The following is a 20,759-nucleotide window of genomic DNA, read 5'->3' as shown; positions in this document are numbered from 1 at the left end:
CAGGTATTCCAGCTGCCTTCCTCCGCTCTGTGACTCCATAAAATAAAACTCTCATCTTGCATGTGCTGTTTTTTGACACATTGATGTTCTGAGTTTTTGACTGTTGTTTTTGTTTGCAATGATGGTGTTTCAAGAACAAGGGAAAAGTCACCTCAGCTCAGAGCAGGACTTGCTTTGCAGCCTTGCCTTGCTCTGCAGCAGGTTTTCAGGCTGCCCTGACTGAAGTGCAAGGACAGAGTGGGATTTGCTCAAGGACACAGAATCCCTGGTTCAACTAGGATTACATCCCATCCCCAGTGTCTCCCTGGCTTCCTGTTCTTTACTCTAAGCTGCAAAAAGACACACTACTGTTATGGAAAGGACTGCATGCAAAGCCATTTCCCATGTGCAGGGCCCCATTTTGGCCTGCATAAATAGAGAGCTTGGCATTGCCTGATGCAGTGGCTGGCTTTTCATTTTTGTTTTTCTGCTGCTTTTTCTTTTGGAGAGGGAGGGGGTATGGAAAACTAACAAATCATGATGCACCCTTAAGAGATAACAGCCAAATTGCTGCCCATGTGTACACACTGAGGAGCTTTTAAAGAGCCAGAGCAGAATGTGAGGGACAGGTCTGAATCCTGCTTGCTAACAATGTTAAAGCAAGCATTTCAGGTTGCTTTGAGTGGTGTATGATTTTGCAAGGGTGAGGACAGGGAAGCACCACAGAGGTGGGCACTTGCTCTGTGCTCGCAGCAGCTTCACCCCTTACATTGATCTCACTCCACTGACCCTTGGAAATGTACTCACCTTTCCAGTTCCTCACGTTGTCTAAGCTGGACAAGGAGATTCTTCTGGGCACCAGAGCAACCTGGGTTCGGCAGATCCCTGCATGCCCGTTCTGGAGGGCCCCGCTGCCCAACTCGTCCCCTCTCCTGTCTGAGAAGTGGGTTGGCTTGGGTGGCCGTGGTGGGGGTGTGTTGGACAAGACATCCAGCGTGGTTACACCATAGGGCAGCGCATTTTGGCTCTTGTCAATCTGAAGCGTTGGTGTCAGGGGTGTCCCCAGTAGCGGAGAAGAGGAGGAAAAGTCACTGGGTGGACCATTAATGTCTATGCTCCTGGACACAGTGCCAGGGTTTGCCAGTGGGGCCCCATCCTGGTGCACCGAGCTGGCACTGGATGGCTGTACAAGGTACAAGGAGGGCTGGGACTGCAAGGAGTCAACAAAGACATCATCTGATGAGGTTTGCTCCAGAGATCTGTCTGAATTCGACCAGCTGTGACACCTGCACAGAGACAAAAGTCAGGACCTGCACTTTCCTTTTCTCCTGGTTGCAACTGAGCACGCACGCAGAAGAAAAAACCCAAACAACCCCACAGTTTGGGAAAAAATCTGTCCCTTTCCCATTGCTGGAGTGTCCCCCCTCAGCTGGGCTGGGCACTTTGTCAAGCATCTTGGGCAGCAGCTGACAGAAAGGGCATCTGGAGGCAGGCTATGTGTGAGGTTCCCCACCACTCACCCTGGAAAAGGTCAGGACCAACGTACGAGGTTTGACCACTAATCTGTGCTACTGAAAGCCCCCTGTAAATATGAGTTAGGCTGATGGGCCCCTGTTGTGCTCGGAAGCCTACCCTGAGCAGCAGGGCTCAAGGACCAGCTTGTCCCAGTTTCCCAGGGCATCACTGGGCAGGCAGAAGGTGGCTTCAGCTCGATGCATCTGGCAGACCCCAGACCTACCTGTTGTGGCTGAGTTTGCCCGACTCGCAGTTGGAGAGGAAGAGGTAGTCGGGGAGGAAGACAGACTCCGACTCACTGGGGGTCTCCTCCGCAGCAGATGCGTCAGCAGCAGCCTGGTCAACCGAGAAGGAGGGATCGGCGATGCGGGAGGCGTGGGTGGAGGCAGCCGGCGATGGCTGTGGGGACGAGGTGGTGTGAGACAGGCTCTCCACTGAACCTGCAATGAGAGAGGGTGGCTCTGGCTGAGGGATGGCTCTGGCCCACTGCCTCTCCTGGTCATTGCCACCTTGCTTTTGACCTAAGGATGCTTTACCCCAAAGTGGCAGTGGGTCAAGGCAAAAACTGCTTCTGGAAAAGGGGATTTTGCAGCTGTTCCCCCAGTCCAGGCTAGGCAAGCCAGCTACCAAATCAAGGGAGCAGACCCCCTTGCTCTGGGGTGCCCCACTCTTGCAGGGCTGTAGCAACCCTCCTACAGACAGCCTCTGCTGAGGAAAGAGTGATCTGTCAAGCATTTTTTAGGACCTATCTAATGCAAATAATTATCTCCAACACTGCAAATGAATGGCAACAAGGAAAGGGATTGACTTCTTCCCACTTTCTAGATCTCAGTGAACAAAACTCTGTTTTGCTGCTCATGGGGTAGTTGGATTTGTTGCACATCTGAACTTGTCTGCAAACTCCTTATGTCTCTCTAGGCTAGACATCAAAGCCACAGAAGCCATGTTACAGCTTCTATTGCCCAGTTGGAGGCTTGTTAGCACTGCTGAGAAAAGGGACTCTACTCTTCTGTAGGCTTTAAGGCACAAGGGAGCCTGTGCTCAGTGACCACTTCCCTAGGTATAACACTCAAGTCCTGCTTCAGCACAGGGAGGGTTGATAGAGGGGAGAGGAGCAGGTTTAAGAAGCAGACAGCAGGGCCACCAAAACCACCCTTCACTGGCAGTATACAGCTGAGGCACTTGTCCCATCTGGTCTGAGAGTTGCTGAGCAGCAGACACAAGCCTGGTCCTGCTGCTCTTCCAGTTTCCTTCCCTGCTAGAGAGCCAGGGATGCCAGTCAGGAGGGATAAAGGAGTGATGGCTGAGCCACAAGGAGTTAGGGCTAAGTATAGCCTCTGGTCCAGCTTTTGGGACTTTTAGACTCAAAACTTGAGTCTTCAGTGCAAGTTGGACTTCCAACCATAGGCAGTTGTGGAGTGGGAAATGTCTGGCGGCAAGCTCTGCCAGTGGCACCACAATCACGAGCCCACAATTAGAGAATATTATCTTCTTCAAATGAAAAAAATCAGGTTTCAGGTTGTTGCATAGCAGTTTCCTTACCAGGGCTGCACAGAAACCAGGCAATGCTTGCTGGGTGCCCCAGCAGTCCCCAGCAACAGCAGGGTCAGCAGTGGGTACCCATCTCTCTGGATGAGGCACAGACACAGCCCAAGTCAAAGCTGCAAAACCTTTCTTCAAAATGAAAAGCCCTGCAGCAAAACCAGAAGAAACAAGCTACTGCTGATAAAACCAAAACAAGCATAAACATGCCTTCAAAGCATAGCAAGAGGGCAGATTTCTCTAATACTGAAACCCAGAATTTTCTGGAAATGCTGGGAACCAACCCCTGACCAATCTACATGCATGCTGTGGGCAGATCCTGCACTGTGCAGTGAGGTCCTGATCTGGCCCTCAGCTCAACACAGCAACAAGCCTTAGCGCTGTACTGGGTTGTTGTAGCCACTTCTCAACCTCTGGGAGGTGCTAGGTATTTGTGCAAACAGGTCAGGAGAGATGGAGAGGGCTGCCAAGGCTTTTGGGTGGTTAGACAGCAACATCACTAAACATAACACCCTCTAGTGACCCAGGTTTCCACACCAGTCAGTCACAGCAGACTTCACCTGATCATCTTTCTGATGTTGGGCAGAATAAGAGTAATACAGCTGATATTTTCTCCCTGCTTTACCCCACACCTCATCTCTTTCATAGGGGAGGGAGCCACCTCTTCCTTTCCCATCTACCAGTACTGACTCACTGCTGCTTCCTCCTGTTAGTCTGGAGGTCCGATGGACCCCAGGTCAGCAAAGCACATTAAGTATATCCTTAAATTTGAGCTTAAGCATTTGCTTAATTTTGAGCAGGTGCTTTATAGCAGCAGGATTTCAGCAATGAGCATCTGGGAGGAATGGTTTTTGTGGGGCTTCACATTTGCAAAGCAGAGCTGAGGGCTGCAGCCTTCCCATCTGAAAAATAACTTTTGTTCATTGTGCTGGCTCAGTCGGGAACTCTGCTTTCAAATCTTGGCCTCAGAGACCTGTCTTGTAAGCTGAGGATGATCAAATATGCACCAGGCTAACCCCACAGGGATCTCAGAAAAGCATGTTGACATCACCATCTGACCACATTTAAAAAAACCCCCACAAACACACAACTAAAAACTGCCACAATGCATAAGAAAGAAATTAATGACATTCTGGATTATTAACACAGTGAACAAACAGGCCCAAACTCCATCTGGTAGTCACAGGGTTTAGCCACAGATTATCCCATCAGGAAAGGCTGTGAGCTGCAGACCACATGGCAATTGTTAAGAGCAGAAGGAAGGGATGGGGACAGCACAGACCTGACCTTTTCTAATCTTCAGGGGCTCTGGGACCTGTAGGTGGCTCCTAGTAGACCAGCCCTGTCCCTCCCAGCTCTGCTGGTAACTGAATCAGCATGCATTAAAGTTGTACTGTGGCAGCAACTGGGTAGAATAAATTATGCATGGACATTTTCCACAGCAAGAAGGCAGAGAACAGGTTTGGTGCCTGCCCTCCCCTTTGCCAGCAAGACAGCGGGCAGCCTTGGCTGTCAAAACAACTGCTTTGGTGGGTACTAACCCAAAAAATCTCTGCCTTGCATTAATGGGAAAAGTCACTGCAGAGGTTTCCTAATGAAAAAGGCTAAACAACTTTCACAGAAGTTTCTCCATTCTGCTATATTGCATTGTGTTAATTAATCTGTTTCAGCTTGCATATGGGATACAGTGTGCCCATGATGTCCCATAGCCATCTAATTTCATTCCCTCCCCTGCCCAGCCACTTGGCCCAGCTTCCTCTCAATCCCCTGCATGGCCATGGATCCCATGGAACTGGGGAACAACTGCTTTATTGGGAGCCTTCACCAGAGGTGGAAGCAAGATTTTACATAGAAATAGTAGGAAGATAGGGAGAGAGGCCTCTTCCTCTCTCCTCCAGGTGACTCCCCTGAAGGTGCCAGCTCCCCCATCACTTCCAGCACAGCCAGCAGCAGTTTCTTGTGGCAGTCAAGTGCTGCAGTGCAATGGCTGCTGCTGGCAAGTCCTTCCCAACAGCCGCCCTCCCAGGTGCTTCCTGATCTGCCTGGAGCTTGCACTTCACCTCCAGCTCTCAGCCAGCCCCTCTCTTGTTGACTAAAAAGCAGTTCTCATGGGGCCAGCTGTGGTTTTGCTAACCTTGGTCTGTGCCTGGCTGCTTATATGTCAGACAGGAGCCCTCGGATGACTAGGAGCTGGCTGCCTGTCCAGCTTCTATGCTACTGAAAGGACTAATTGGGAACAATGGGATGGTGTTTACAGCTGAGTCACTGCATAAACCTGTGGCTGCACTTTCTGTGCCCTAAGCAGAGAAAGCAGCAGATTTGGGTTTGGCCTCAAATTCACAGCAAATTTTCAGAGATGGAAGCATTAAGAGTGATTGATTTCACAATATAATATTGGCATTAAGATTCATTTTAACACACAGAACAGCTTATTAAAATTTCCCACAATTGATGTGTCTTTCTTTTGATGATTCATTTTAGGGACTATTTTTCCTTTAACACAGTAGCATTCAAGTTAAAAAAGCATATGGCATTTAATAGAGCTTTTCTCTTCTTATGTTAATTTTTAAGGATAATTTGTTTAAACCTGCAGGCTCTCAGGGGATTTAGGTGCTTCCAGAAAGCTGAAGCAATTAGAAACCATTTGAAATATGATGTGCAACCTGTAGAGCTGTGCAGATTCAAGTGAGAGGATCTGAACATGCCCTGCAGCCTAACCTGAATTCACCTCAGACCTGACCTCATCAGCAGGAACTGCAGGATAAATAAGAGAAGGTCTTATGGGCTATTTGCCATTAGACATGAAATAAGTGCATTTCTGGAAGCTTAGCTCACATGGTGACGAGGGCTGTAAGTTCAGGTGCCAGACTCCATGCTGAACCAAGGCAAATGCCCTGCACTGCTGAGCTTCTTGGGGGGTAATATCCATCTTGAATGGGATGGAAAGCTGGGATGCCAGCTTTCCCAACTGCCACAGCAAGAACTGTCACATCTCATATGTGTCTCCACTGACAGTCTTCACAGGGACAGAAACAGCCCCGTCTTAATACTCTGAGTGTTGCCCGTGTGTAAGCCGTAGGAACAATGCTGCACTGTACCAGTGTAACAGAAGAGATGTTTCACAAAATAAATGTATCTATCATGGCACAGCCTCTGCCTTGGCTTCTCTGCCACAGATCACATCTCCCCATGCACATCCTCAGCACAGTGCCAGCAGAAGCCTGCATACACATTTGAGAGAAAAAAAAAATTCTCTTTCCTGTTTTGCATTGAGAGGGTTACCTTTGTTTCAGAGTAATGGGTAAATTATATCTAAAAATACTGCACCAGAAGGAGCAATGTAAATGCAGCATCTCAGTGGCAACAAGGGCAGATCAGTAGGAAGGAGGTCAACTGAATATCCTCAAGTACATCCAAGCTCTAAAAGGCTATTTGACTCCAATCCCTCAAAGCTACCAGTTGTAGTCTGCAAGTTGCATTAATGGGTAGTTTGCACTGGTGCATAAAAATACATCTGCACATTTTCCTGATGGTCTCTAAAGTGACTGAGAAAAGAGCAGGCATCACATTTATAGGAGGACCACTGCAGGGCTTTTTCCCCTCATTTTCACCCTCAGAATAAACTACTGAAGAGAAGATTAAAGGCAGCCATGAACCAGGATAGATTAAAATAAAACATCTCATCATGGCCTTTTGTTTTCTTCCAAGTTACAAGGTAATGGCATGGCTTTGTGGCAGTAGCAGGCAGCAGTAGCAGTCTGGGCACAGCAGTATGGGGACTATGGCAGGATAATGTGCCCAGTTACACTATGATACCCCCTGGCATGTTACCACCTTTGGGATTGAGTCCTTCCATCACGACCCTCTTCTGTTCTTACACTGCCTTTTATCACTGTGGAAGAACTGTGTTCTGACTCACTTCCTATGAAGCTCTTAAATTGCTGCTGCATCTGCCCCTTGGAAATGTCAAGGGAAAGACAGATTGCTGTTATCTGAGCCTGGTTGTCTCATTTGAAAGGTAAGTTAATGATGATACAACTCCCAACTTTAATTACTGGCTACATCCATCTTGGAGTGGTTAATTATTGGAAACTTTCCAAGAAATTGACCCTACTGAGTATATACAGGTGTAGGTCCTGGCAAAAGAGGCTGACTTTATGCTTCACTGGCAAGACCATCTCTGAAGTCTAGACACACACTTCTAACACTCTCCTGTCCTCTGCCTTTTCTTTGTTTTTCTTCTCATTAATAGACTAAGACAGCTCAGTATTTTTGTCATTGATTTATGTATTTGCATATACACCCAAGCCTGTGCACATTCCACACCCAGCAAAGCCTGAGAAAATGTGAGGTTTTCAAGAGACTTTTCCTGGAACAGGTGTCTTATATTAAACCAAACTAAATAAGTATGGGTCATGTAATGAAATAAATGGCCCCAGAACATAACAGCCAGTCAGCTTTTCACATAAACAGTACCTTTTCTTATTATGGATTTGCTGTTTATTCTAGCAGGAATTGCTTCATCCAAGTGAGACCAAGCAGCCAGCTATTATTTCTACCCAGCAGAAGTGAGGTTTCTAATAACTTTCAAAACAGGGTTTAACAGCATCTCAATGCTGTGGAAGTATAGGAAACAGTCCCCACCACCTGCCCAGCCAACAAGGTCCATGCTTCCTCTCACCCCAGGTGCTGCTCTGGAGGAGCCCAGACACAGATCATCCACCCAGCCCCCAAGACAAGCATGAGCATGATCCTACCTGTGCCATCTTCTAGATGTCCAAAGTTACAGATCTGGCTGATGTTGTGCACCCAGATCTGCATCTCCTCTTCAGTTTTGGCTACCAGGTAGAAGGTGCGGTAGGTGGTTCTCACAATAAAGACAAAGTTGTTCTGAAATTCCTTCTTGATGAAGTTGGGCCCCGAGTGCTTCAGGACTTCGCACTCATTGAGGTCGATGATCCGAATGGGCTTTTTGGAGTGGTTGTTCCTGTAGTATTCCAGCACATCCGGGTTCCCGCTCATGCGGCCTCTGCGCAGCACAAACCAGCGCTTCCGCCATGCCTGCAGATGGCACAAACAGCCCCCTTTTAGTACCAACCACATACTGTAGCAATCAGCCCACGCTTGGGTATCTTCCCTTAGGTTTTATAGTTGTTTCGATAAGCTGGCCAAATTGTGACTTCAATTGGAAGTGCTTTACATCTGCTTGCATTCATGATAGGAAAAAAGGCAGAGGGCTCTCCCTTTGGACATCAAGAGGAGCAAGACTTCTCCCCTTCTCTCACCCTGCCAGCATAGTTGAATCTAAATGATCTGATGCTTCACCAACTCGTCTATAGAAGAGATTATAACACATTTTTATTTGTGAAATGAAAACACCTAGGGCTGCACACTGTGTTACAGAACCTGAGCTAATACCAGGAAACAAATATGTTTTACCTAGCAAAGCCAAGGGCTCCAGGTGGCCAGCTTCCCTCCCTGAGTTTCTGTGCTAATAAAAAGCTGTTAATGAACTGCCAGTTGCTTCTGAAAGCCCCAAACAGACCTTAAGGGAGTTGTAGTGCTAAAAAGTTAAACAGGAAACTTCCAGACCTTACAGAAGGAGGGACATCTGTTTACACAGACACTGCTGCAAGTGACCAACAACCCAAACCAAACTAATAAGCACTGGTTTCTTTTAGACCCTTGTGACTGAAGGCATGGGTCCCACAGAGGCTTAAATGAAGTCCTGGCAGGACTAAGATGCATCATCACTTTATAAAGCTATATGCAAGTTTCTAGGAATAAAATAACATTTTCCCTTTTTTTCCAGCAGCTGTTTTTGTTCATCAACAGTATAAGCACCTCTGTGTTGATTATAGCTGTCATCAACACACTTACTTTGACACCCAGAAGAAATCCACCCTGAGCTCTGTTCCACAGACAAAAGCTGAAATAAGACATTAGGAGCTTCCCTCTTGCCAAACTCCATAAAAAAGGTGTTGGATAAGGTCATGCCCAAACCAGCAAGGCCCAGGTCTTGGCCCCTGAAGCCAAGGCTGCTGCTGCCTCATCTCTGATGGAAGCTCCAGAAAGGTGCAGGGGCTCACACACTGCCACAGTACCTGCAATAATTATACAGCCACTGGCTGTTTTAATTGCTTTCATAAGAGTTAAAAGTTCATTAATGAAACACCTGAACAATAATGTTCACAACCTTCCTACATTATTATTGTTCAAGTGCTCTTAGCAAAATGACTTGTAACAACAACATAAACCTGGATGATAGCTTGCATTCAAATTCAAAATCATGCTCATTTTGCAAAGAGTGGACTTATCTGTCAGTTTAAAGACAGACAACTATGTGGCCTTAAGACAAAATAACTATTCAGGGTGTTTTTACTAAGATGCAAGAGTCCTTATTGGCAGAATTTAGGATCAATACAGGCACTACAGATTTTGCTGACACTGATTTCCAGTAGGCATGGTGATAGCTAAAATGATCAACCAAAATAGCAACAATCATTTGTCAAGAAAAAACACATTATGTTTTCTACTTGAGACTTAATGGCAGCACATCAAGGCTTTCACAACCTGTTGTTATTAATAAAAAAAAATATCTAGAAGAAAATCTGTTCAGCCTGTCAGTACCTTAAACTATTTTGAAAGCAAACAATACTTTAAAAAACAATATACAGGGACTAGAAAATTAAATATTGTAGAGGGAGCTCTTGCAAGGCCAAATGCCTTCCAAGTGCCACACGGGCTTAATGCACACTCCACAGTTGCATCAGGACAGAAAAATCACACCCCCTAACACACTCTCACCCCTAAACAATAAAAAAGAAATGTTTCAGGGGCCTAAACCAGACCTGCTACTTTGTTTCCCAGAGAAGCAAGGCTGCTAAGGCAGGGAGATGAACAGATCACCAGCTCTCCCACAAAACCAGCCCTCTCCAAAAGAGGCACTAGCTAGCTCTGCAGCTTAAATACACCTGGCTCCTTCTGATGGAAATTGGGTGGAAATAATCTGCACATGAGTAGCTAGGGATGGGATAGGATAGGGGAGCAGCTGGGGACACTCTGTCTAGATGGCACTCACACAGCTCTGGGGTGCTAGAGGCTGTGGCCAGCTCAGCACCACCTGCCTGGTTGCTGGTATGACACCCTCAGGCAGGATGGCCCAGTACCTGTCCCCATCTCTTTAGCGTGTTAATATTCATGAGTCTAAACAGGTCTGTAGTTTTAGCACAACCCAGGCAGCTGGTCAGAGGAAAGAGAAAACTGCAGCTGTGCTTTGCGTAAAAGTTCAAGGTCCCTTGGTCTGGAGGGGAAGGCTGGCTTCGGTGTGGTGTGAGTGGCTGTGGCTCTGTGGGCTTTGCTTTTGTACTAGCTGAGAAGCTGCCTGGTAATCTGTTTCCCTGCAGATACACAATTTGATCAGGCTTATTTTCTGGCTGGTGCTGTGAGAATGGAGATGGAAGGGTGCCTGGTCAGTGCAGCTTATGACGGGAGAGGAGAGCAAGGCCAAGGCTGTGGGGGAAAACACTGGCTGTCACAGCTGGGCAGCCACAAAAACAAGGCTGAAGGGAAATAATGCCAGATAGCTGCCCAGATCTGTACTGCCCTTGGGAAAGCGTAGCCTGCCCTCTTCATGTCCCACAGGTCTGCTCTCACTGCCTTCCACAGGATCTTGGTGGGTCCCATGCAGCCAGCCAGTCCCTGTCCAGCTGAAATCAGAGTACTTTTTTTCTTGGCAGGGTAACACAGGAGCTGTAGGAAACAAGCAGGAAGGTGGGGGGGTGGAGAGGGACAGAGGAGCTGCCCTTTGGTGATACTGCAAGCTCAGAAAAGCTAACAGCCCTTGACTGCTGCCTTTCATTGCCCCAGATGTTAATAACTGCTGGTGGTATCTTGCTGTGAGCTGCAGGGACCAAAGTACATACTCTGCCCATGCAACCAACCCACCGCTTGGAACCCAAAGGACAGGAGAGGCCCAAGGGGTGGCAGCCTTTAAATCAGTGCAGCCCGAGTCAGCAGCGAGGTGGAACCAGCACTTGCAAGATCAGACCTGCAGAGACATTTGAGCACTCAAACCCCAGCCTCCTCAAGATTAGTGTGGGTTCCAGGGTGGCAGTGGCACAAGGCAATGGTGCAGCCTGGCTGATAGGGACTTTGCTGGCTTGCTACCTTGTGCTGGGGCTAATCCTTGCCTGCTGCCAAAGGGAGCTGGCTCAGGGAGCAAAACCAGTGGAAACCATCTCATCCAACAATGGGAAATAGGAAGCACTGTCAGCCAAGTGCCCCAGCACCCAGCCTTGCTGGGGCACAGACAGGCCAGCACCCAGAGCAGGGTGGGAGGAGACAGGACCTTGGGTGCATGCACTTAACATCAGCTTCATTGCACCTGCACTGCATCCACACACACAGTGCATTTGCATCTTGCCTCTCTGGCCTCCTTTTTTTCCCTTCACTCTCTAGGAAGAAAGTGGTATCAGCTACAGACACACCTACCTGCAAGAGTGGGGTGGAAGGACCATCTTTTGCACATCTTCTCCCTTGTGACGTACCCAGTCCCGTCATTGTCCCCCCCAAATGGCTCATTTGCATTCTAAATTTTTCACAATTTCTTTTGTGAAATTTTGCTTTACTCACAAAATGTTGTACTCCAAAATATTTTTTGCTTATCCTATAAGGCTTAGTGTACAATGCACGGAGTTTCTGAGACACTGGCAGCTTTCCTGCAAACAGACACCAGCAGGTTTGCCAGTGTCGATACACAGGACTCGCCCTGCTCTGTGGCATAGGCAAACCAGGGTTTTTTGGCACAGCTTTCAGCAGGAGGCTTTTATCTCCAGTAGTCAAATATTCTCTCCTCATTTTCCTGGCATTTTGCAGCTCCATCTCTGCTCTCCCCAGGGGAAGGGGATGCAGCACACAGGAGATGCTGGGAGCCCAGCTGTGGCAGGCCTTGGCCAGACAAGACTGCAATGGCAGCTTTTAGCTTGCAGAGACACTGGCAGCTCAGGAACTACACAGTTTGCTCTGCTGGAGCAGAGGCTGGGATCCTCAGCTCCAAACCAGAAGCACAGAGGGTACCCAGGCAGGCAGTTATGCCCCACAGCAGCTCCTCTCCCAGGTGCCCACCTCAGCCCCAGGGCAGAGCATGGTGGGGTTTTACATACTTGTATGCTCTCAGTACTTTTCTTTCTTCCATTCAACAGTCACAATTCTGCCTCCTCCTTCCCTTTTTGGTTCTTCCCACCATCCCTGGTTTTTTCTCTTTTTCGTGTGACCTTTGCCTACAGACCATGACACAATGGGGTGTGGCATGTGCCCTCCCCCTTTCCCCACCACTCACCCAAACCAGAAGCTGTGCCTGTGCCAGCACCATGTTGTGTGAGGAGGGACTTATTTCAGCTGATCAGAGCCAACAATGTGACAATGTTTAATCTGGAGCTGCACACACCACCAAATTTACAAGAGAATTTGGAAAAATTTAAGGGAGAAAGACTGCACTACCATGGTTGAGATGAAGTAACCTATATACTTGAATAGGAACCAATTATTTGGATTCATCCTAGTCTCCTCACACTGTGGAAAGGATCTACAAATCTACAAATCCAGAAGGAATATTACATTTATCTGAGGGTCTTGTGAAGTTAGTTACTTCTTGATCAAAGAATTATACGATGATGATATGTTTACATGTCCTCCAAAGCTTTGTTGGCATTAGAGAGAAGGCTTTATCAGAAAAGCACAACTGCAATCAGGCAAGAGCCAACATAATTCTAGAACAATATTCATCTGCCCTTCGTAAGTGGAATAGTTCAGTGCCAAAAGGAAGAAAGAATTTGCAGCAGCATTGGTCAGATGCCAGCAAGTTGCTTTGTGCAACACAAACTATCAGTGTTTTCATCTTGCTCCTGAATTTTTCACTTTGGGAATTCCAGAGCCACTTCTGAAGGGAAGAGGAATAGCTCTTGATTCCATTTCAGCAGGGTTTCTATGAAAGTGATTGCTACTTCCACAATATGACATCTTTTCTTCTGCTGAATGAGTTGTGTGAGGCTTAAAAAGGGCTGCTATTACATGCAAATGTTTGCTGTGCTGCAGCAACGTCAGATAAAACATGCCATGAGTAAACTTATTACGTGCTGAAAAACCAGCCAGCTGGGAAACAAGGCCAGAATGAGAGCTGAGCATCTGTGTGGAAAAGGTTTAGCCAAGGACCTTTATCTCTTACCTGCTGTCTGAGGAACATTGTATGTTCATTTCCACTTGTATGTACAAAATATCCAGTATCTGAGATTTAAATGATAAATTAGAGCACACACAAGCTAATTGAAGTAAATTGGCCTGAAATACAATTTGTCCTGTGGGTTGTTTCTTTGGTTTTTCTCTTTGTTTTGCTTTGTTTTGTTTGTTTTCTTTCCTGTTTTTAATAACAAAACATGGAATAGCCAACCAAATTGAAATTCTTTCCCAGTTAAATTATTGCTCACTGCTCCCCCATGAGGATAATCTTCATTTTACAGAATACAGCAAAGGGGATGGCAAGGGGAAGCAGAATGAACAGCACTTGTGTACTGATGATTCCTTGCCTGGCCACCTTGCAGCAGTGCTTCTGGGCAAAGGATGTGTGCCCATCCCCAGGCCTGCTGTCGGGAGGTCTGACACTGAAAATAAAGTTCGTGAGCCCAGTGCTGGGGAGGACTGTGAGAGGTGTGAACATTTGGTGTTGCCCTCATCCTGCAAAACTGCCTTGGAAAGTGAAAGCAGCAAATCCCATCAGAGAAGAGTCGGGCTGAAGACTGGCAGTGCCTCAGTGCACAGTGCTCCTTCTGCTCCTCCTGCTGCCTTGGGCCACCAGGCATCCTTGGGGCAAGCAAATGAGCAGAGCTACAGGATCATAGTCCCAAAGGAGTGCCAGCACTTCAGACATAAGTTTTCAAAGCTTGTTGTTTTGTTTTTTTTTAATATTTTAAAAACTTTTTAAAAAATAAATAAATAGGCGGAACTTCATAGCATTTCCTATAAATGACTGAAAAGAGGAAGTTAAAATTCATATGTAGACAGGTTTGTAAGCAGCTGATGTATTAAGACCATATAAGTTTAGAGAGTTTCCACTGCCTGCACAGAGCAGAAGGCGTTGGAACTGCCAAGTACTGTCCCTGCAAGAGGGACCTGTGCATCAAGAATGAGGAAGGAGTCAGGGCTAGCTCCCAGCAAGCATCCTCACGTTCAAAGAGCTAAGGACATTTTTGGGAGCTTTTTGTGCCACTCTTTCAAGAGAAAAGGGCCAGCCCCACACAGCTCATGCTCCTGAGACTGCAAGACCCTTGCAGAAGGATTCATGCGTTTTACTCTGTAGCTTGCATTGCCTGTTAATAGTGTTCAATTAACTCACAGAAATCTGAGATAAAAAAAGACCTCTTAAACCACCCAGCCTGTCCCCAGCTGGAGTTATGGTTTTACTATTTCAGTTGTGGCTGTTGGTCTGCAGCTCCCATCAGCTCTGCATAATAAATCTCTCCCTAATGAGGCTGCCTGCTTGTCCCTTCCAGCAAGTCCCCACGCAGTGCTCTGGGAGCAGCTGAGCTCATTGCCCATAACCCACTGGTTTAACACTTCTCTTGGATTTTGTCTCCCTTGCTGTCTGGTTTCCTGTATTTTTTTTACTCAGATCTCACAAACCTCTTCAGCAATGAGAGGCTGAAACTCATGGCTTATGGCTGGAGAAGAAAAATCAATAAATGTTCAATTTCAGAGGGAAATACTCCTCCCTTAGAGCCTTCCTCTGCCTCCATGGACATGTAATTCTATTTAACCTAGAGAATAGAAGGAGACCTTTTCTGCAGTAGTTTTTGTCCCTTTGCTTGTGCGCCTGGAAGCTGAGGTGAATTCCTGTGGATGCTGGAAAGGCATCAGCTCTCCCTTCCCCTGCTTGTTCATGCCCACTAGAGCTCTGTTTTCTCAAGGTTAGGGCTCAGCATTGGTGGGAAAGAGCTCGGAGCTCCCCAGTGTTCCCATACAAAACAATTTCCAACACAGGCTAGCCAAATGGTCTGGCTCATCCAGTGCAAAGGACCATCATACAAGGAGTTCAGGACATACTACAGTCTACCACTTTATTTCCATATATTACGTTGTGAGTAATTTTTTGAGTCACTTGTCTTTCTGATTGTGATAGTTTTAATATGACTCAAAATGAAACTTGTTTCAAGAAAGTCAGCATGTGTTTTCCTTGGAGAAGATGTAATGGGTGCATAGTGGAAGGGGAAATACCTTCTACTTTTCAAGGTGATAGAGATACACTGATTGACTAAAAACATTAACCAAAAAATTTCCTGCACTCTAAGTGCAATGAAAGCTTTGTCATAAAGCATCTAAGATGACGTCCTGTAGAAGCAGGCAGGTTTCCTTTGTGTCTTTTTCTCACAAAAAGAGACCTGTGGTTTGTGAATAAAAAGTAACACACACTAAAAAAAAAAGGAGAAAAACTCCCAGAGTCATATGTTGCCTGCTAACCTACACACATTTCTATTGCCTGGTCTACATCCTAATCCATAATATTTATGGTGCTTTACATATACAAACATCTGCAACAGAATGAATCACTTCTATTTAATAAACATGCAGATTCTTTGTAAAGCTAATGGGTTCATTTAGGCATAAAAGGTCAAAGTCATACTGACCGAAAAACTTAGGGGTTCAAGTTCTTAAGAACTTCATGGAATTTAAGAAAACAAGTTCTGAAAGTAAAATTAATGACACCACTGCATTTTGAGGAGGGAGGAAGGAGGCTGACACTTGGATGAAGTGTAATTTCATTCATGTCTCCTGTCCTTTAATAAGAGCAGTAAAGAAATTAGGACTGTGCTTCTCACAAACATTTAGATTAGAGGTTTCCTCCAAGGACACTGGCAGAGTCACAGAGCATCTATCCCCTTGCTTCTCATGCAAGTAGGAATTGCTTGACAAGACATTGCTGGCTGAAGGGGAGCAGTGCTGCTGTCTCCTTCTGGCTTTCTCCATGGCTCCTGGCAGGTGGGTCCCATGGAGTTCTCCCACAGACAAGAAATGCTGGTACTGTGGTGATGCTGCCCAGATGGGTTCCTGTGCTTTGCAAGGGAAGATGCTGAGGGGGAATCTCATCCCACAAGATCTTGCTATGCGGAAGAGCTCCCTGGCTTACTACAACCAACTCTGCTACACCAGAAAAGTGATGTGGAGCAGGCAAGATGGGCTCTGCCAACACTTATCAGAGCTCCCTGCTTCTCAGTGTCTCGTGGCTACAGAAATGCCCCCATGCTGAGAAAGCCTTACCTGTGAAATCCGTAGTAACAAAACATCAAAGAAAGGATGGTAGGATGGCAATCCCATTTCAGGGGAATCATTTAACAGTGAAATCCTGACACAGGCATGAAGTAAATGAAATGCTCTCCCCATTGTCAGCCCAGGGCATGACTTCTTTATTCTTTCTCCTGTTTTGGCAGCAGGGGTGCTGAAAGCTTCGAGCTTTTCTTGTTAGCAGCTCCCCTGCAAATACATGCAGGCCCCTTTGAGCTCATTTATAGAAAGCATAAAGATAAGTCATTACGAAATTACAGCTAACTGCCATGGCAGGGCAGAAACCCAGCTGTGCCCTGGAGGGATGTGCCTCCCAGGGAGATGCTTGTGGCTGAGTGGGGTTTGTCAGGAGCACCAAGTGACCAGGGCCAGCCAGCAATCTTGACAGCATCTGCAGGGTGCCAGTAAAAAGACACAGTTGGTATTAACAAATAGATAACATAACTGCCCTGCTGCAGTTGGCTGTGTTTCACTGGAACTACCAAGATGGTAAAGACAAGTCTCACACGCTTTCAGGAAGCAACCAATGTGGGTTTTTTTTGTGATTCGGCACCATTATAAAGCCGTGCCCAAAGGATCTGGAGAACTAATGGAAAATCCAGCTAAGGAAAAGAAAGCCAGCTGCCATGTGAGATCCACGCAGACTCGCAAAGCCTCCAGATGGGGCTGAGCCCAGGCAACGAAAATGCTCTTAGTACAGCCCTGGCCCAGCTGGGCCCAGCTGGGCCCAGCTGGCCACTCACCACCTGGGCCACCAGCGCTTCCACTGGGCCACCAGCTCTCATCAAAATGCACCTGCAATGGGTGAGCAAAAGCCTCGGGTGGAGGCAAGGTGATGTTGGCCAGTATCAAACTGCTGGGGCATTCAGGGGTGGACATTGGCTCAAATCATGAGCATCCTCATACTCTACTTTCTATTTCATTTTGTCTTTTTCACTTTTAATGGGGATGTGAAGTAGACCTAAACTAGGTCACAGCTCAGAGTAGAGGTCCCAGCAGCAGAGGACAGCACTGAAGTGATTAAAGCCATTCAAGACCTCCTCCCACCCAGAGCCCTCCTCTACTCTGGCACATTTTTCCTTCCTGAGGGCAGGCACAGTGAAACATGAATTCCTTTAAGCTGCTCCCTAAATGACATCTTCTGACTGCTGCTGCATTTTGCAGGCATTATGCTCCCTGACAGTGAAGACTTACAGGCAGGACTCTTTACATGAGGATGTTTACAGCCTCACCAGCTAGCCAAGAGTTTTAGTTCCATATTCCCTCACAGCATGTTTATGTGTAGTATCTAAAATGACATTATTATTATCATCTTGAACGCAGCTTAAATTTGTGGAGAGCTTTTTTTTCACCTTTAAACCCCAAAGCACTTGGCAACTGGTACATGCTCCTTACATGCCTCATATGTTGAGATTTTTCACCTGTCACAGGGATACACATGCCTCTGAAGTCACACTGCTCTTCTGATAATCAGGATGCTTATCCATACACCCACAGGTCTGCACTCACATCTGTGAAGCACCAATCTATGGTGCAACTTATCTGCCTGAAATTGTTATTTACCTGTTTAAAGTCAATGGATAGAAAACCACTGGTCTGGCTTAGTGCCACTCCTCTGGTCAGTTATAAAATAAAATTCTGATTGCTCAGGATGGAGGAATGGGCTTTTTACAGAAACAAGTTGAAAACAGGGAGTAAGGAAAAATCAGCACACTGACACAGGTCATAACAACATGAGTTGGTTTTCTGTTAGTGGGAAAAGTACCACTGGAGTCTCATGCTGCACATTAGGGATTCCTACTGTTACCTGAAAACTGCTTGTGTAAAATGGCCTGAAAACCCTTAAGATCCCTCTGACTCATTCACAACAAATTATTTAATACAAACATAATAATAAGGTATAATCTTGAATAGAGGTAAATTTCAATTTCTTAGAATGGCTTTAATCCAAAAGTCTTCCATAATCTCAAAGGATTTTTAAAAGAGTCTGCACGATTCCTTGAGTGCTTAATAAAAATTTGGTTGGTCCCAAATTGTTTAAAGAACAGCAGTTCTGAGATGCAAATGCTGGGTATAATAATCTGCTGGATGACCGAATTTAGCTAAGTCACAGGAATTTTCAGTCATTTTTGGAAGCAAGTACAGGAAAATGTATATACCAAAGGGACTGAAGAGCAGACAAATTTTGAATAAATTTGCTAAACTAATAGGTTTTATGGAAGCACTCCAAACCTGCTTTTCTAAGGAAAGAAATAGAGTCAGGGCTAATCCCCTTTTTTGTAATTCACAAGTGCGACATAAATGCAGATGTGCAAAGCAGTTAAAGACCAGAAAGAACTGCCTGGAGATTGCACCCTGCCTCGAGCTATCGGGAGTCCCTCTCCCTCTATTTTACTTGGAACTGGCAGTTTTCTCAGTATTCTTTACACAAACAGAACAAATTCTGCTGTTTCACCTTGTTAACTGAACATGTGGTGTGAGGTCAGCAACAGTCACGCAGCCCTATCTATAACTGTTTGTGCTCACATGATGCCATGGCTCTGAAGAGAAGGAACATAAACAGGAAATTGGGCAAAGTGACTCTTTTAGTAGGGGACCACAGCACTGCTTTTTGTTGTTTTGGTTTGGTTTTGGTTGTTTTGTGTTGTTGTTTTTTTTAAACTAAACCCTTCAACAACACGCTGTGGGACCTAATAAAAAAAAACAAACAAAAACAGAGTAGCCAGCAGATCAGAATAAAAGCCATACATGTTTACACTGTAACACTTTTTGCCTGTTCATAACAATGTGGTTCAATGCAGGGAAATGAACCCGTGTTCAGAGTTCTGCTCAGCAGCCCAGCTGATCTCCCAGCTCGGTGCACACAGGAGTAAAAAGACGTATCCTCCACATCCACTTTGGGCCAAATCTAGATTGTTCTTTTCTACACCCTTATTGAAGCCACAGCTACGTGCTGCAAAGGCTTTGACCTTTGCACTTCATTTCACTCCTAAAATTGTCTGGAGAAAGGAAGTGTGCAGGAGGCAAGCAGAAAAACAGGGAGGAGGCACACATGTGTGGGAGGGCTCATCTCAGAGAGCAGGTCACATTTTTTGAAAATAAGAACCAACCTTTCTGGATGCGTGTACAACGACAGAAAGAAAAATAAAGATTGACCCAATATTGTAACAGCAACTGTAACAGCAACTAGTATGCAGGTGAGCTGTGGATTCAGGCATATGGAGGAGGGCACTGATTTCACTGCATGCTCCTACCTATACAGACTCTGAAGATCTCTGTTGGGATCTACGTATTTGCTTGAAATCAGTCCCATGGGAACCACCCGGCCTTTGCACTGACATTTAAACTCCACTGATGCAAATGGCAAAGCTCCCATTTGTTCTGAGTGGGCCAGGTCCTCCTCTTTAAAGGAAGCTCTGAGAAATGCAGAGATTCCCAAAAATGGAAACAATATATAAATAAATTATTTGAAAAAAGAAAATCTGCCTTTAGACTGACAAGGAGCCTTTCTATCAACCACATCAGAAGATGAACTCTCCCTTCCTGGGTCTGGCCTGGTTTTTGTGGGTTACACACAGGCTGCCTTCAACAATGAATTTTCTCTTGTCAGGGAGCAAACATCTCCTGGTGGCTTCAGGCATGGTAAAAGACTCTGTTTTGGGATAAGGCAGGTTGTCCCATAGCTGTTAACCTGCCCATGCCTGAGCAGGGCAGGCAGCAGGCAGCACAAATGCTGACTGGCTCTTACAGCAAGGCTGTGCAGAGCTAATGGGGGATTTTGGCTACCACCAGAGCTGTGGCTTCAGCAGGCATGGACCCCACAGGGCTGGGCAGGCTGCCAGGTCTCTTGCAGAAGCATTGAGTGTCCCACATTGCAGGGACAGTCAGAATACAATCAACAAACAAATGAATTATGATGAAAAAACCTGGAATTTGGAAAGGTCCATATTTGTCACAACAACACAATTCAAGAAATTTGGTCTCTCCAGTTTCAAAACACTGGTGTGTGATTCACATGCTCAGCTGAAGCCACTCATCACTAGCCAGATACCCTCACTGAATATTTACAGAAAACAATCCACATTATAAACCAAGAATTATTTATCAGACCTATTTAGTAAATATCATAATTGCATTAGAGAGTACACTAAGACTGGGGGTAAGTCACAAACCAAAACACATGGTGAAATCTGTTCGTTGAAGTCTGCTCCTGTATTGCATATGTGTAAGTATGAAGGTGTATTAGTGGTGAGTATATTAGGTGGCCCATGCTAGATCTAGAGGGGGTTGAGCTGAACCTCAACAACCCTTTAGAGGCTGGAAGTGCTCAATATCTTGTTTTACACCCTTTTGCTCATTTCAAAGTAAATATTGGAAAACTAGCTACTCTA

At 46.0% G+C, this 20,759-nt stretch overlaps 1 protein-coding gene across 3 annotated transcripts in view; it reads right to left on the bottom strand.

Moving 5' to 3' along the window:
- GAB3 (GRB2 associated binding protein 3) overlaps positions 1-20,759 on the bottom strand; it is a 65,442-nt gene that overhangs the window by 12,014 nt on the left and 32,669 nt on the right. For all 3 annotated transcript variants that reach the window (XM_051630551.1, XM_051630552.1, XM_051630553.1), the window contains exons 2-4: positions 7,794-8,097; positions 1,718-1,934; positions 787-1,265 (exon numbers count right to left, since the gene is read on the bottom strand). In XM_051630551.1, coding sequence (XP_051486511.1) covers positions 787-1,265; positions 1,718-1,934; positions 7,794-8,097 — 1,000 coding nt within the window. The remainder of the gene's footprint in view (positions 1-786; positions 1,266-1,717; positions 1,935-7,793; positions 8,098-20,759) is intronic.

Source organism: Apus apus, chromosome 12, assembly GCF_020740795.1.
Source record: "Apus apus isolate bApuApu2 chromosome 12, bApuApu2.pri.cur, whole genome shotgun sequence".
Classification (NCBI taxonomy): domain Eukaryota; kingdom Metazoa; phylum Chordata; class Aves; order Apodiformes; family Apodidae; genus Apus; species Apus apus.
Note: the sequence above shows the minus strand (reverse complement) of the source record. Positions and strands in the feature narration are given on the sequence as shown.